The sequence below is a fragment of the Fusarium tjaetaba genome (genome assembly GCF_013396195.1).
Source record: "Fusarium tjaetaba strain NRRL 66243 chromosome Unknown NRRL66243_c0000072, whole genome shotgun sequence".
In the NCBI taxonomy this organism is placed as follows: domain Eukaryota; kingdom Fungi; phylum Ascomycota; class Sordariomycetes; order Hypocreales; family Nectriaceae; genus Fusarium; species Fusarium tjaetaba.
The window spans coordinates 48,146-63,486 of record NW_023501268.1 but is presented as its reverse complement, the minus strand read 5'-3'; the positions used below and the strand labels follow the sequence as shown (position 1 = coordinate 63,486).

The 15,341-nt window shown below is 49.9% G+C and overlaps 5 protein-coding genes across 5 annotated transcripts; 2 read left to right on the top strand and 3 right to left on the bottom strand.

Moving 5' to 3' along the window:
• Positions 1-1,255: 1,255 nt before the first annotated feature.
• FTJAE_3863 (casein kinase II subunit beta-1) lies at positions 1,256-2,375 on the bottom strand (the record flags this gene model as incomplete). Its single annotated transcript, XM_037350207.1, has 2 exons — positions 1,256-2,122; positions 2,217-2,375. The coding sequence occupies 2 exons, from the start codon at positions 2,373-2,375 to the stop codon at positions 1,256-1,258; spliced, it is 1,026 nt and encodes a 341-aa protein (XP_037209029.1).
• An 858-nt stretch (positions 2,376-3,233) lies between these two features.
• Positions 3,234-4,343, top strand: FTJAE_3862 (uncharacterized protein; the record flags this gene model as incomplete). Its single annotated transcript, XM_037350206.1, has 1 exon — positions 3,234-4,343. The coding sequence occupies one exon, from the start codon at positions 3,234-3,236 to the stop codon at positions 4,341-4,343; it is 1,110 nt and encodes a 369-aa protein (XP_037209028.1).
• A 65-nt stretch (positions 4,344-4,408) lies between these two features.
• FTJAE_3861 (uncharacterized protein) lies at positions 4,409-5,451 on the bottom strand (the record flags this gene model as incomplete). The annotated part of the gene is made up of 2 exons (XM_037350205.1): positions 4,409-5,219; positions 5,399-5,451. 2 exons carry the CDS (start codon positions 5,449-5,451, stop codon positions 4,409-4,411), a joined length of 864 nt encoding a protein of 287 aa, XP_037209027.1.
• Positions 5,452-6,080: 629 nt separating this feature from the next.
• On the bottom strand, positions 6,081-8,113 carry FTJAE_3860 (Ran-specific GTPase-activating 30; the record flags this gene model as incomplete). The annotated part of the gene is made up of 3 exons (XM_037350204.1): positions 6,081-7,719; positions 7,806-7,840; positions 7,934-8,113. 3 exons carry the CDS (start codon positions 8,111-8,113, stop codon positions 6,081-6,083), a joined length of 1,854 nt encoding a protein of 617 aa, XP_037209026.1.
• A 1,406-nt stretch (positions 8,114-9,519) lies between these two features.
• FTJAE_3859 (SUP35-eukaryotic peptide chain release factor GTP-binding subunit) lies at positions 9,520-11,888 on the top strand (the record flags this gene model as incomplete). Its single annotated transcript, XM_037350202.1, has 3 exons — positions 9,520-9,829; positions 9,903-11,656; positions 11,835-11,888. 3 exons carry the CDS (start codon positions 9,520-9,522, stop codon positions 11,886-11,888), a joined length of 2,118 nt encoding a protein of 705 aa, XP_037209025.1.
• Between the last annotated feature and the right edge of the window lie 3,453 nt (positions 11,889-15,341).

Sequence of the window (15,341 nt, the reverse complement as noted above, 5' to 3'; positions counted from 1 at the left end):
TTTCCCCATCTTCTGTCACATACGACGGGGTCTCCTCGAAAAGACGAGCAGTTTCTCTCGGGTCTTTGGACATCTTCGATAAACACACCCTCAGATGCCATTTGATCGTGGCTACTAGTTTCGTTTTATTGTTTTTTTTTCTCTCTCTCTCCTTAGCTTCATCCTCGCTTTTCTCTTTTGCTTCAACGGTTTTAGCCCACGGGATACACGCACTGTACACGATAGATATGATGGGAATGGAAATGGGCAACAAGGCGTTAGGAGCTTTCAGGCGTTGAAGTACGCTTCACCATCGCAACGCTGTTTGATGTCGCAGGCTGTCCTTTCCGTGCAAGCAGAAAGTTCTTGTACGAAGAAGACACTTATAATCGCTGGCAGTCTACCAGTTTGTGTTTGTTTTGTTTTTTGTTTGATTCTTCCCTTTTGTTGGCATAGAACGGATGAGAGATGAGGACCATGATGTATACGATAGCATGGGTTCAAGGACGGGGTGTTTGGTGATAGGAAAGGTTTTTATTTTATTACTTGTTTTTCGGTCGATCTCTGCTTCTGCTCTGCAAAAACAAGAGCATTGAGCGAGCCTATGGCGAGGAAGGAATTTCTAGCATGGCTATCCTGCGAGGGTTATGGCCACATGAGGAGGGAATACACACCACGCCGCAGGTCTGGCGACTTGGTAGTGGTTGGAAGAGGACAAGGGGAAAAGGCATCAGGAGTAACAGCATGTATATGTCTATCCATAGAACTCATGCCTAATGCCTATGAAGGAAAACACATCATAACTTAGATAGGTTGAACGGGCGAGTGAGCACCACATAGCCCCTGATGAGATGTCAACAAGGAATAATGTGCTAAGCTTAAGAATACATATCATCAAGTTCCTCAAGTCATGTATTGATTGGTTCCTTAGAGATGTCATAAATGTGCATTTGATGTGTATTTTCCATAGCCTACCTATCAAACGTTCAACGCCGTCTATGCATTAATCCTGCAAAGCAAAATCCCAATGGTACCCTTCCTCCCACCCCGTGACACCATCATGCTTAGCCCTTCCTAAAGCGTCTCCAGTGCGTCTATGCCTTGTTTCCATGATGCAGTCAATAGGCATTTTTTTTTTTTTTGCCAAATATCCAGGTAGTCTGATGCCGAAATTTCCCGCTGTAAGAAAAGTTTGGAATCTTTCATTGACAGTCCTAACATCTACCAGGTCTGGAGTCGCCAAGGGACATATATGAGACCGTATGCGCCCGTCCCTCTACAACTCGGATTCAGCTCCATTAGTGGACAGAGCCATGGGGCTACCATTGTTGTTCTGCCTCTGGCGAAGGCGAGCGTTTCCAGGAGGGCGTCGACGAACCATAACTCTGCCATTCACACCAGCTTGACCGCTGTTCTCGTCGTCATCCTCCGAGTCAGGGTTCTGTTCTGCATAGAGACGGGCTTCGTCGAGCTCGTTAATATCTGAGGGGCGTTCACGCAGCCACTGCATCCTGGGGCCAGAGCGGGCTCTCTCAGAAACGCGGAAACCATAAATGCGAGGCTCGTATATACGCTCACGACCTAGACCGGGGCCAATATTCTTTGCGTACATGCCGTTGATGAGACCATCGCCTTCGTTAACACGAGAGCTGGTGGATGACAGCACTTCGATACCGCGCTTAGTAAGGTCATATTCTGGGAAAGTAAGGAGAAAGAGAGAGCCGAAAGTACGACCAAAGAAGGCGCCGTCAACAGTTTGGAAACGGCTGTTGGGTGGGACGTAAACGTCTAAACATGAAGGGCAGAAGAGCTTGACCGTGTCCTCGCCGGGGATATCGGAGAGGCCGACAGGCAGAGTGCGAGCTTGGTCACAGTTTGTCCTGGGGCAGCAGCCAAAATGGCCTAGTTCGTACTTTTCACTCATCTGCTGGATGCCGGCCCTGGAGCAGATAAAGCGTTGGTGGATGAGGCCGTACAGCATCTCGGCAGAGGATTCGATGACGGACAAGTCGCTGGCCATGCGGTGATGCCTCCGCTCGCTGGCTGCTCTAGTCAAGCGTTCTGGGTCTGACTCGTTCTCGTCCTCTTCCTCTTCCTCCTCTTCCTCTTCCTCGTCGTCCTCTGGTTCCACATCCAGGATCATCTGTGAGACAGGGGTACAACGTTAGCAATTCTGGGTCCTTTGAGAGAGAGAAAACTGCAAACGTCGACGCGCCTGCAGACAAAGATAAACGTACCTCCAATGCTTCCTTGTACATGGCAACCTGGGACTGCAGACCAGTCAGGTTGAAGTCATCCTCGATGAACTCCTCCGAGACTTCGGCAAAGTATTCATGGCCGAGAAGAGAGCAGAAACTGGATATCCAGGACTCGGGGACGCCCGAAGAGGTCGACATGGTGTCGCTATCGTGGTCGTCTCTTTTGTTGTCGAGGGGCAACGGAACGGGTACCAGTTGACAAGGCTGGGCCAAGGGATTGCGCTCGGCAGCGGCGTGGTGTAAAGCGAATCGCAATGGAGAGGCGAGAAAAATTATAGTGTGTTGCGAGGGCGCTGAAGGGCTGTGCTGGAGGGCGCGGTATCGATATGATAGCTGTATGCAAAGCTACCTCGAGGCGGGGTGATGGATGTTGGTGAGTATTTTGAGGGGCGCAGATATCGCGAGCCACGGGCACAAAGCACCTAAACCTGACCTAACCTACAGTGGAGGGCATGCACGCGCTACGCTAAAGTCGATCGGTGTTGGTAGGGATGTGCACGCTAGGTATTGCGGGATCCGTACCTAGGTAGTAGTAGGTGAGGTATGTGATTTCACCAGAAACAACAGCAGTAGTTGGTTAATGCACCGAAAAATATGTGCAATTTTTGATAATGTACTATAAAGAGATACTCGTGGCAATGAAGCTTGGATTGTATAACTGAAAAGAAATTTCCTCTTTCGTCGATTGCGCCAGGACAAAGAGTTTTGGTGCAACAGAAATAGAAAGATTCGGTTTCCACTTCTATCTAACGGTACCTGCTTCGGGACAGGGTTTTGCCGTCTCCGATGCATAGATCTCGCCTTTCATATTCAAGATTCGTAGATAGACGGTGGTAAAAGTGTGACCCAACACAACCAATGCATTAGATGAATGCAGGGCATAACGTCGATCTATTCTCAAATGGAACTACAAAAATTACATTGGATACTATGACAAGCTCATCTCATTACTAACTCATCACAAAAGAACCTCTTCCCATCGATAATAGAGAAATCATGAGCAAAGTTCTATCTACCTTCTCACCATGGAGTCGGCATATATCAAAAACGTTCCCTTTATGCCGATATTTCAGTCAGACAATATCACCAAGAAAGGGGATATCAAGAAAGGGAATTCCAAGACTGGTAGCAGTAGCCGAGGAATATACCACCACTGAAGCATTTCGCACGCGATCATTTGAACTCGAGAAGCCTGTCGTCTTTGCCAAAGACCAGGGTTCACCGGCTGCCAATCTACCTGCGTTGGAGAACTGGTTTATGGACGAGGAAGAGCCATATCACACAGCCAACACAAAAACTCCACGGCAGCCTCTATCACGCCACTTCCGGCGCTTTCGCAATCCCGTGGTCACTTATGAGATATACGCGCCGTCTCAGAAACAGAAGGACAGTCTCGTCATGTTTCGGGATTCTCTTGACCGAGATGTCCACGATGATGCCATTGTGAGGAGCTGGGACAACTGTTTCAATCAGGAGGCTGTGGTTGACGGTGTCGTCGACGAAACCGTCAACAACATAGCGAACAGGGACTTCTATCGATTCACTGCGCCTCTCCGTCTTTTCAATAAGATCTACCACTTCAACAAAGTCTTGCTGAGTATGAGGCTCCCGCGAATATCACTCTATATTGCTCAGTGCCCCATAGAGGATCTCCCCAAGGACCTCCAAGATGACCTTCCCACGCCAAAAATCCTCAAACTTGTTGGAAAGGGAGACATATATGGCACCAGCATATGGCTCGGCCTAGTGCCGACATACACACCTCTACACAGAGATCCAAACCCCAACTTCTTCTGCCAGCTTTCCGGGGACAAGGTTCTCAGGCTCATGCTACCAAAGGCGGGACAGGCATTATTCGGCGAAATACAAGCTAAGATGGCAAAGACAGACAATGGTCGGTTGCGAACGGAGGACATGATGCAGGGCGAGGAACGGGAAAAGCTGCATGATGCTGTTTGGGGCGATGATGAAGCACCAGCAGGGCTTTTTGAGGTTGTGCTGGAGCCTGGTGACTCTATGTTCATCCCTGCAGGCTATTGGCATTCTGTCAAGAGCGTGGGATGGGATGGAGAAGTAAACTGCTCAGCCAACTGGTGGTTCCGATGATGTAACCACATCTATAGCGGTGTCGCAAACTTCGTTGTACATTATCGATGATGGAATATGTAACATTAGCCTTTACGTGCAGGTCTACAGATGACCCAATTGAGATATCCGCACGGCCAGAGGTGCATCTCACTACCGCTCTTGACCTCCCATTTGCTCGTGTCTGCACCACAAGACCGCAACAATGCCTCAACTTCTTCAGGCGTTCTTGTCCGCAGCGCTGAGATGTATCCATCAAACATGAGAACGAACGGTAGAATAGGGATCAAGCACGAGAAGATGAATGTTGCAGGTGATCGCCACTTGAGCGCGAAGAACGGAGCACTAAAGAATGCGCCAATACCTAAGAACGTAACCGCCAACACGCTTGCAAAGGAGCGATCTTGTAGTTCGAATATGGCTAGTCCCTCGCTCGTCTCGACAGTATCTCGCAAGATATCCTTGGCCAGGTCGTCGTCAAAGTGGTGAAACGCCAGGTTGAAGAGCCTGAAAGGCTTCGTTCCATCTTCCCGCTTGACAAGATACTCCGGAGCAGACGACGCATCGACAGAGTTGCGTTCATAGGTCAGCAGCGGGTTCTTCTGGGCAACCTGTTCCCAGGCCTCGACATTTGGGTGCAAGTCCGTAAGGATAAAGCGAACAGGATCCGATCCCTGAGACTGAAGGTGCGCGTTGACGGTGCGAGCTATCGAGGGCGTGGGTCCACCACCGCCAGCACAGAAATCGATGTAAGTATAGTCGGGTAGAGACTTGTTGAGCTGCTTGATCAGGACTTGGGCGCTGAGACTCGCGGGAGATTGGGACTGGAGAGGCGTGTTGGAGAGCCAGGCGCGTGTAAGGCCATCTTGGACGCGAGCACGAAGAAAGGCGGGAAACCTGATTCCTTATTAGTACTCTTGACGCTGGTATCGCAATTGCATGTCGGTCTAGTATCCTGAAGCAGCTTGTTCCAGGCTCGGGCAGTTGAAGCTCCAGAGTAGAGCTTGGTTGGATATTGGGGTTGACGAAGCTCTACCCAAGGTAGAGCTGGTGGAGCTTGGTGTCCAAGTACGTACCAAGTCTGATCGTCAATCTCAAAGAGATGGAACCGAGGAACGAGAGGAGCCATTTTCTATGAGGAAATGCTCTGTTCTCTATCCAATTGAATGGTTCACTTGTTGTTAGTTGGGAGTAGATGCAGGAGTTGTGTCTTTGATCGGTAAGACGTGAAACTTGGTCACCGTAAGTGTTACCTATGTCACTCAAAAGATGTCGTCACCATAGGGTAAGTTATTTGCAAGCAAAAATATTCACAGCATAGGTTCAGGGAATCAAAAAGACTTCAGGTAGCTCGGTTGGATGAAATATATATAAGTGAATAATACTATGAGGAGGTCGTAAAACCAAATGCAGAAACGCTCAATGTTTCTCGTTGTATCATCATGTTTCGTTGTCAACCTCTAAGCACCCCTTCCATCAACTCCTTGCGCGCTAACAAATGAATAGTCCCCCTGTCCCCTTAGACCATCATAGCTAGAAACTGACTTATGTCAACACATCGTACGTATTATATGTATACAAGTGATCTAATTACTCAGAGTATGGATGATCAAAACTTATAACAAGGTAAGCCATCTCAATATCCTTGCAGTAAGTGAATGGTTGATATCACGATGGAATATCACAAAGCCTTGCACTAATAACAGCTGTTCCGAGTCAGATTGCATGCAGTTATCACATTTCTGTAGAAATTGTTAACTACTTCGTTGGCACATCGGTATAAGGATCAAATCCCATACGACGCTTTGCTTCGCTCCGAGCCCTCCACTGCGTTTCGCCAATTAGCCCTGTGGTTGAAGTCTCCTCCAGGAAGAAAGTGAGTATGTGGTCAGGAATAGACAGATGAGATGTCTGCTGAAACTCCTGGAGACTAGCCAGTCGTACCAGCATCTCCATTAGAGATAGAGATGTCGTGATCGCCCCAAATGGCGAACGGGCGACAAAGTTCTCTGTCTCGGCTGCTGTGACTGCTTGCAGAGAGCCCAGTCTATCAGGGCTGTTCAAAGATAGTCTCTTGATTTGATCGACGACATTCGAGTCTAAAGATCTCCTATCACGAGGCGTACCCGGCTTTGATGTCACATACTTTGGCAGCTCGAGCCTCGCCGAACCCACCGAGTCGGTATCGTCTTCTTCTCCGATATCATCTTCGTCATCTTCCTCGTACACCTCGAGGGCCATCCACTCTGGATCGAGATGTGACGGGAATTTCCATTTGAAGAAATCCTCGCTTACCGGCACGACATTGCAGTCTTCCAGTACTGGGCGTCCGAGACCCTCTAGAAGTTGCCTGTCGATCTCGGCTTGATCGTCCTCATCACTCGCCGAAATTGATGTCTCGCTCTTGTCATCATCCTCGAGTCCTTGGAGAAACCCACCGACGCCATCGGTTTCCTGGTGGGCCGGCAGAGCTTGAGTGTCTCGTTTCAAAAGCAAGACTGGCCTTTGCTCGCTGTCAGTGGCGGAACCGATGTTCAAAATCCTGCCTGTATCTGTGTAAAACATCTTGGACAACTGATGTACAGGAATGGATTCGCGAATGCCTGCTCGAGAAATGTCGTCGTATGGCTGAATATTATGCTCGTCATCGTGGAGTCGACCGTCGTCAAGGTCTTCGATAACCTCCAGGTGGTATGCGTATTCCCCCCCACCGCTCGATTCAGGAGCTGGAAGGGGAAAATCGTGGTCTTTCAGCGGATTTGCACAGTAGCCTCGCTTACTATCAAAGTAGAAGTCCTTGCGGGTTCTGCAGATACGAACTCGCGCCTTGTGTAATACTTCCTGCCACAGTGGCTTCCGCTCCCCATCCCCCAACCCGTACCCAGTCCTGATGTTTGACGTTTCTGAACAGTGACCATTAGTAGAGGCCGAGGTGTCTGCAGCTTGAGATGTGGGGTGTGGCGTCAGTGTGGATGCATGTCCGAGAAAGAGCATGTAGAGCGATAGAGTAAAGACTGGACCAATCTGGACTGGTCTATTTGGATCTTGTGCGAACTGTGTGTCGCCGACGGTGAGCAGTGTGCTGGCCTGCAGCAGTCTGGACGGTGATATGCCGGCGGGTAGAGATGTGGAAAGACTCTCCCCAGAAGCAGTAATGGCCAACTGTAGTAGCGGGATCTCACGATCGATTCGGTCCAGCAGACCCTTTATGGCGGTGATGATAGCCAGCAGGCTGTCATGGCTAGCAGACGGTGAACGTGTCTGGGCATTGTTACTACTTGAGTTTGAACAGATAGTAGTTGCTGACTCTATGCGACGGCCCAGCGAGACAATGTCCTTATGCAATGATTTCGCAAGGGGAGTTGCTGATTCGAGAAATACATTTCCACGACCTGACCTAGTTGGGAGTGTTAGAACCGGACTAGGAGAAATAGCTCCAACTAGTTGTCAAATGTTAAGTTGATGAGCGAATGGGGTGCTTACTTGAACTCGATCAAGTCTATGGCTGGTGAGATGATCTGCGATGGTGATAGGTTAGGTCTCAAGCACACTACCTTGGGTACCCCGGAGTAACGAATAACGAACAGGTAGCCCTATGCCTTATGACGCACCTTTATTTTGCTATCGAGCAAGTTTCTTAACGATTTGAGTTCGGCATGGACAGCCTTGTCTTCAACTGACTTGAGTAGTTTCGAACATTGACCGACGGCATACGACGATGTCAAGGCGATACCGGAGCGAATGGCATATCTCATGGCTTGAACGCCAACTGTTGCGAGGAACTCATCCATGACCAGGACGTAGGTGACTCGCCTTTATCGAATACTGTATCATGCTTAGAAGCACCGGTAGAAATGTTTGATAGAAGAGAAGGGTTTTAGGTCGAGATAATAGGTACCTAGACAAACAAAAGATTGCACGTCCCCTTATGAGAGTTCCATGTCGCATTGGATTGGTGGCCGTAGCTCGTTGGCAGCATTATTCACTGCACGTAACCTAATTGACCGCCAACGCATAGACTAGGTACTACCTAGTAGGTAGCTTGGGGAAGGTAGACGGTCTAGACGGTGTAGGTTTCGGGCACTTACACTGAGTATAGAGGGGCAACCTGTACAGTGCGAGGTTCAAGACCATGCCACTCGTTGTGAGGTATGGATGTATGGCACGTGCAGCCCTTGCTTGTGGCTGGTGTCGATACCCAGTCTAGCCAGTCCGTCATTGGGCTTGAACTCACTCAGATGATGAGATGAGTCAAAGGACAGTCATAAGGCTGAAACTGAGTACACAAACGCATTGTAATATGTCCTGGCTAATGCCTCGAGTTGCTCCTAACATTAAACACTTGTTTCTGCCTGTTCCGTCCCCATAGATGTACGTGTGAGTTGATGAGCACGCACAGTATTATCCCCTGAACTACCTTACCCTCAGGGCATACGGTGCAAGAGGTTCCAGGCCCTGCAAGAAAACATGAGACTGTAGAAGAGCATGCCAAAATAACGAGGCAAAGATGTCCCCTAAGCTTGGCCTAAGTTGCCCAAGTCTTTTCGTCACTACGTACCTAAGAATAAAGGTCGTACCCTGCCAGGACAGGTGGTCCTGCGTCATGATACCCATAGCGGGGCAACAATTTTCGCAGTCTAAACCTAGGCTGCCCTCAGGGGGCAAGAAAACACCGAACCTTGATATAAGGTGTCAAAATAAACTAAGCAAAAAGTGCCCTAAGCTTAGGCTAAATTTACCTAAAGAATTTTATCATTTAGGGTCAAGGTCCTGAGTTTTCTTTCCTCCCCTAGGCTGCCTGCACTGGTTCTTTGCCTCCCCCCACCAAGCAAAACACAAGGAACCTAAGGGTATTCACAGAATCAACATAAGTTGTTGGGCGACTTTGGTGCCTAAAACTCCATCTTTTACAGACCAAACTTGATATCTCTGCCGGGCTAAGGGTTAGAATTTATTTATCTTCCTCCCCTAATTCTCAAAGAACTTGGCATAATCTCATCGCTTGATAATCGAAAAGAAAACACACAAGCCCCATTTTCCACAGACAGGTTGCTTGCATATCTAGGGCCTTTTTAAATCCGCAACCCCATCCAGACCTTAACAAGTGATCGCAAAACCCTCTCTCCTCTACCTTACCTACTCTCCCTCCTCCACCCCCCACTACGCGACACATTCCACCGCCGTTAAGCACATCAAAATGGCGACACCTAATTCTTGGGAGGACGATCCCGCTGCTCAGGATGAGAACCTCGCTCAGCAGGCTCAGCAGCAGCTCAACATGAACAACCCCGCCCCCGCGCAAGGAGGCTTCCGACCTGGCATCGCCTCTTTCCAGCCTGGTGCTGCTTCATTCCAGCCCGGCCAAGCATATGGAGGATATGCACCTCAATACCAGCAGCAGCAGCAACAGCAATACTATCAGCAAGGCTACTACCCCCAATACGGTGCCCAGCAGGGCTACAACCAGTACAACCAGGGTTACGGTGGTTACAACAACCAAGGCTATGGTATGACACTTGCGCCAAAAAAAAATCCACAACCCGCCGAGATCCGTGACTACAACATACTAACACTAAACAGCAGGTGGTGGCTATCCCCAGTATGGCCAACAACAGCAGCAGCAACAACCTCAGCAGCCCGCTGCTCCCACGATTGCTCAACGACCTGCCGCCGATGCTCCCGCTGCTGCACCCAGTCAGCCTGCTGCCGCTACTGCCTCTAAGCCCAAGGTCATCAGCATCAGCGGCGATGCTTCTGGTCCCAAGCCCAAGACGAAGGTTCTCTCCATCTCAGGTACCGGCGCTGCTACTCCCGTCAAGCAAGAAGAACCCCCCAAGGCTGAGCCTACCGATGAACCCGAGGCTGGTCAGAAGGCCACAGCCGTTAAGGCCATCGAGAAGACAGGCGAGAAGGCCGGTAAGGCTGCCACCGCTAAGACCTCTGGTAAGACCTCACCAAGCCCCGGCTCTGGTCGCAACAGTCCCACCGCTGGTGAGAAGAAGGCCGCCGCCCGAGAAGTTGATGCCGTCGAAAAGGAGCAGGCCGCCGATGTCGATCAGGAGACTCTCAAGGAAATTTACGGCAAGGAGCACGTCAACATCATCTTCATGGGACACGTTGACGCCGGAAAGTCAACTCTTGGTGGCTCGATCTTGTATGCTACCGGTATGGTCGACGAGCGAACCATGGACAAGTACAAGAGGGAGGCCAAGGACTTGGGCCGCGAGTCTTGGTACCTGTCATGGGTCATGGATCTGAACAAGGAGGAGCGAACACAAGGAAAGACCATCGAGGTTGGCCGTGGTTTCTTCGAGACCGAGAAGCGTCGTTACAGTATCCTCGATGCCCCCGGCCACAAGATGTATGTTCCCAACATGATTGGAGGTGCCTCTCAGGCTGATGTTGGTATCCTCGTTATTTCCGCCCGAAAGGGTGAGTACGAGACAGGATTTGAGAGAGGTGGACAAACCCGTGAGCACGCCATGCTGGCCAAGACACAGGGTGTCAACAAACTCATCGTTGCCGTTAACAAGATGGATGACCCCACCGTGGAGTGGTCTCACGAGCGATACCAAGAGTGTACCACCAAGCTCGCTCAGTTCCTCAAGGGCACTGGCTATAACCTCAAGACCGATGTTTACTTCCTACCTATCGCCGCTCAGCAAATGATGGGTATCAAGACCCGCATCCCCAAGGATGTCGCTCCCTGGTGGGATGGTCCCGCGCTGCTCGAGTATCTTGACAGCATGAAGGCTCTCGAACGCAAGGTCAACGCCCCTTTCATGTTGCCCATCAATGGCAAGTACCGTGATCTTGGCACGATGGTGGAAGGAAAGATTGAGGCTGGTGTTGTCAAGAAGGGTATGAACATGATCATGATGCCCAACAAGACCAACGTAGAAGCTGCTGCCGTCTACGGCGAGCAGGAAGACGAGGTTCAGCTAGCTCAGTGTGGTGACCAAGTGCGAATAAGGCTCAAGGGTATTGAGGAGGACGATATCTTGCCTGGATTCGTGCTCTGCTCGCCAAAGAGACTGGTGCACACTGTCGCTGAATTTGAGGCCCAGATCCGTATCCTGGAGCTCAAGAGTATTCTGACTGCCGGTTTCAACTGCGTGCTGCATGTCCACTCCGCCATCGAGGAGGTAACATTCGCAGCCCTTCTACACAAGCTTCAAAAGGGAACAAACCGCAAGAGCAAGAACCCCCCTACGCACGCCAAGAAGGGCGACAGTATTATCGCCCGTATGCAGGTGATTGGCGGAGCAGGCGCTGTGTGCGTGGAGAAGTTCGAGGACTATCCCCAGATGGGTCGCTTCACCTTGAGAGACCAGGTAGGTTTTATTCACCCCCAGCCCCAACACGCCCATTCCCCATTCTACTAAGCCCCATACTTTTGGGTGCCTCGTCCCCAGATGGCCAAGAGACCACTGCCGTCAAGGCGTGGCGGCAATAGTCACGGGGAGTGCCTCAACACTCGGATATCAGATTGCTAACATGATATACGCACAGGGACAAACCATTGCTATCGGCAAGATTACGAAGCTCATCTTCAATGAGGCTTAAATGAATGATGATTGTTTTCAATCCGCGAACAGTTGCGATTATGTGAGACCGATAAAGGTCACGCCATGAGCAAAAATACAGGGGAAATGTAATGGATATTCACCACAATCATCTTCGCAAATCATCACGGTTTCGACGGCTTGGCGCTGGGGAAGTTACGGGGTTGCCAGGAACACGGTGCCGGAATTATAGGATGATAGGAAGGCCGCTTGTGTTACCCGCCAGAGGGACATCGAGAGTGATGACATGAAAGAAGAGAAAGTAGGCGATATTATGATGGCTGCCATACATCATCCGTACTTGAAGTGTATATAGACAAGCAAGTGAGAAAACAAAAAGGAGGATGAAGGGAATCATGACACACTATTTGCCTTGCTCATGTGCGGTATGGATGGCGTCTTGATATAGCAAATAAAGCATGACTCACACGTTCAAGATAAATGTCATTCTTTGAAGGAGAGCTAGCTGAAAGCCAGATGTTGGGAACAATGCTGTCTTTGAAACTGATAGATGAAAAGAACGAGGTCCATACAAGGGCAGAGGAAACACGGCATGTGTGCTTATAGTAGCCTTTCAACGCGGCGATACACAGTGAGGGCCAAAGCAGCTGAGGCAAGACCATGAATGATACTGAGACAGTAGGGGAAAAGGTGAAGATGGACGAAAATAACAAACCGAGAAGTTATCGTCCACCTGAGGTCTGAGTCGAGAGGCAGCCCATGATTAGAGGAAAACTCAGAGCCGGTGAATCATGTAAAGCACAGGCTCGGCAAGAGGAGAGATTTCGCCGTCATCTCTTGACACGTCTTAGAAATCTGCATGAAGTCACGATAATTTGACAATCTAGGCCTTAGTTCACGATACGTGACCCCAGTCTCCTGCTGCAAGATATTGCAGGGATCTCGACTTTGATGGACGGTCTCCGAGGTCAGTTAGTGAACGGCAACGGGACGGGCGTTTGGTTGATGGGCTATCATGGTCGAGGGGTTGGAGCGAGGAAGTTTGTTAGCGAGGTCTATGAGCACGAAGAAAAGTCGGGACGGTCCAAAGAAAGCGTTACAGGACGCTACATCATTGTTCCAGAGTTGAGAAGCGGTGACCGAATGGAATTCCGAGATGAGAGTATGGAGAAGAATGATGCATATCCATATCCATGTAAGGAAGGGAACAGATATTGCGGTTGCGGTTGCGGGTGCGGATCCCGGTACGGCGCTGGCAGCGGCCCAGCGGATCGGGAGTTGGGGGAGTGGTGGATGCAACAGGATACGGTAGAAAACTGTAGGTCGTGTTGATTCCAAGGTGAGTGAGCCCCGGTAACACAACGGTCTCGTTACGGAAGTACTTTCGGAAGGTTGCCGAGAGGACGGAGGTGTACGGAACACCGTTGGGTTATACTGATCGATGCCAGACCATACAGCGGTTCCTGATTTTGCATTATCATGATCAAACCTGAAGCAATATGCAGTGCCCAGGATCAAGGTAGCCGCGAACTGCGCTGATAATTCATGAATTTGTAGGTCGGGCGGACGGGGATATCAGTTTTACTGCAGCAGACGCACAGTAGTGATCGACGATACGTCCTGTATCAGTTTATTATCTCAAAAGATAACATGAAGTTGAGCATGTATGTATGGACAGGGACCTGCATCGCAAGCTTGTTAATCAAGGTGCGCGAGAGTGGTACACATGGCATACCGGAGGCATACGGAGGAGACGGAGCCGAGAGACGGAGCACGATAGTCAGGAAGTTAGCCGAAACATGGTAGGCAGGCGCCCGCAACGGGAGTATGTAATAGTCGTACCGGGTGTGACATTATCCCTAAACTGTGATGTGCTTCTCTTGTGAGAAGAATAGCCCCCGCAACCCCATTTCCCCACGCAGTTCTTGAACCCCAGCCAGCTGCCCAGCCCCAAAAACGTAATTTAGATGGAGGCTCTGAGCGGAGAAACGGTCAGAAACGGACACTCGGATAATGTCGGAATCTTCAGACAGACGGTTTGAAAAGGTGAGAACCGGCAGAGGGGCGTGTATGTACATTCAAGGTGAGCATGAGGCCAATCACAGTCGCCGATCGTAAAATTCGAGTCATGTGGAGAAAGGCAGGGAATGCAGGTTCTGGTCTGGTCTGTACGTCACCCAGATCCCGGTAGAGGCTACCCACGGGAAGCTTTTTGTATTATCGTGACTTTCTGCTGTTTTGCCTGACAACTGATACTGACCGACGAGATGAGTTGCGGGGCGAAGCCGAAGAGGAGAAGAATCGAGTCCAAGGGTCAGTGAGACAGGTCACTAAGCCAGGCCCTGGGATTCTAGTTCAATAGATCGAAATTTTTTCAAGTCATGACTGATCTTGACTGGGCAACTGAAGTCATGTGCAGAGTCTGTTCTAAAAGTATCCCCAGGCTGGTGTTGAAAGGGGTAAGCGAGAGTGCCAGAGTCTAGAAGCCTCCACATTGTTCAGACCCGAACACCGACAATTCATCCGAGGTGACGGAAATAGAGTCCCAGTTAAATGTCGTGTGTTAGTTGGTGCCAGGCGCAAGACATGGTCAGACTTTGAGAAATTGAGAAGACGCAAACGATGATCGTGATCGAAGAACAGAAGTGAAGTGGAGGACTCATCTGCTGGTATTTTAAGGCAAGGTACTGCTCTAAGTTGCGAATTATAGGTCCCTTATATCAGCAGGTTGACAAAAGAAACCTGCCTTCCCTACTGTAATGCTTCAGTGCTGGAAGAGAAGCTAGGCAGGTGTAAGTTGACGATTCCCGATGGCGCCTGCAGGAGATCATTCAAGTTCTGGGGGGATAAGGGCAAGGTACAACTCTCGGGGTTTTCAGCGGTGGGAATACCTGACCCCAAACAATAAAACCTGTCATTGGTGAATCGCGGGGTAGACGCGACCCCAGGGTAACTTGGAAGGAAGGAATAATTGCAAGTGCAAGTGCTACCATATTGAATCTGTCATTTACAACCCGGTTCATTCTCACTTACGGATACACCATCAGCAAACAAGGCATGCTTTCATTCAATAACTTCAGCCTCCCTACGTATTAGCCACCCAATGTATCCTGCTTTGCCATGTATTGTGACTCTTCCGGGTTCGAAGCACATGCCAGTGCCAGCCCACAGCTGGAGATACACCAATCTTGCACTTATTTGCAGCTTGAATCCAGATACATGCAATATGCTCTCCATTCTCGCCTGCGGAGCCGTGGCGTTAACTTGATCCTTTTCTCTCCGTGCCGTATCCACAATCTCCCTGTTTGTTCCTGTCTGGTGACCAACGAGTTTCAGCAGCACAGACATCGTATACCGACGGGTTTGAGGTGAGGCTCGGTGTTGTCGCTCTTTTCTGCCTAGGTACCTCCCTCTTCTCCGCAATCTGGATCTCAGCCCTAGCGTGCTCACCTTGAGTTATCCCCCTTTTGCTCCTTACCGCTTCCCATCCCCA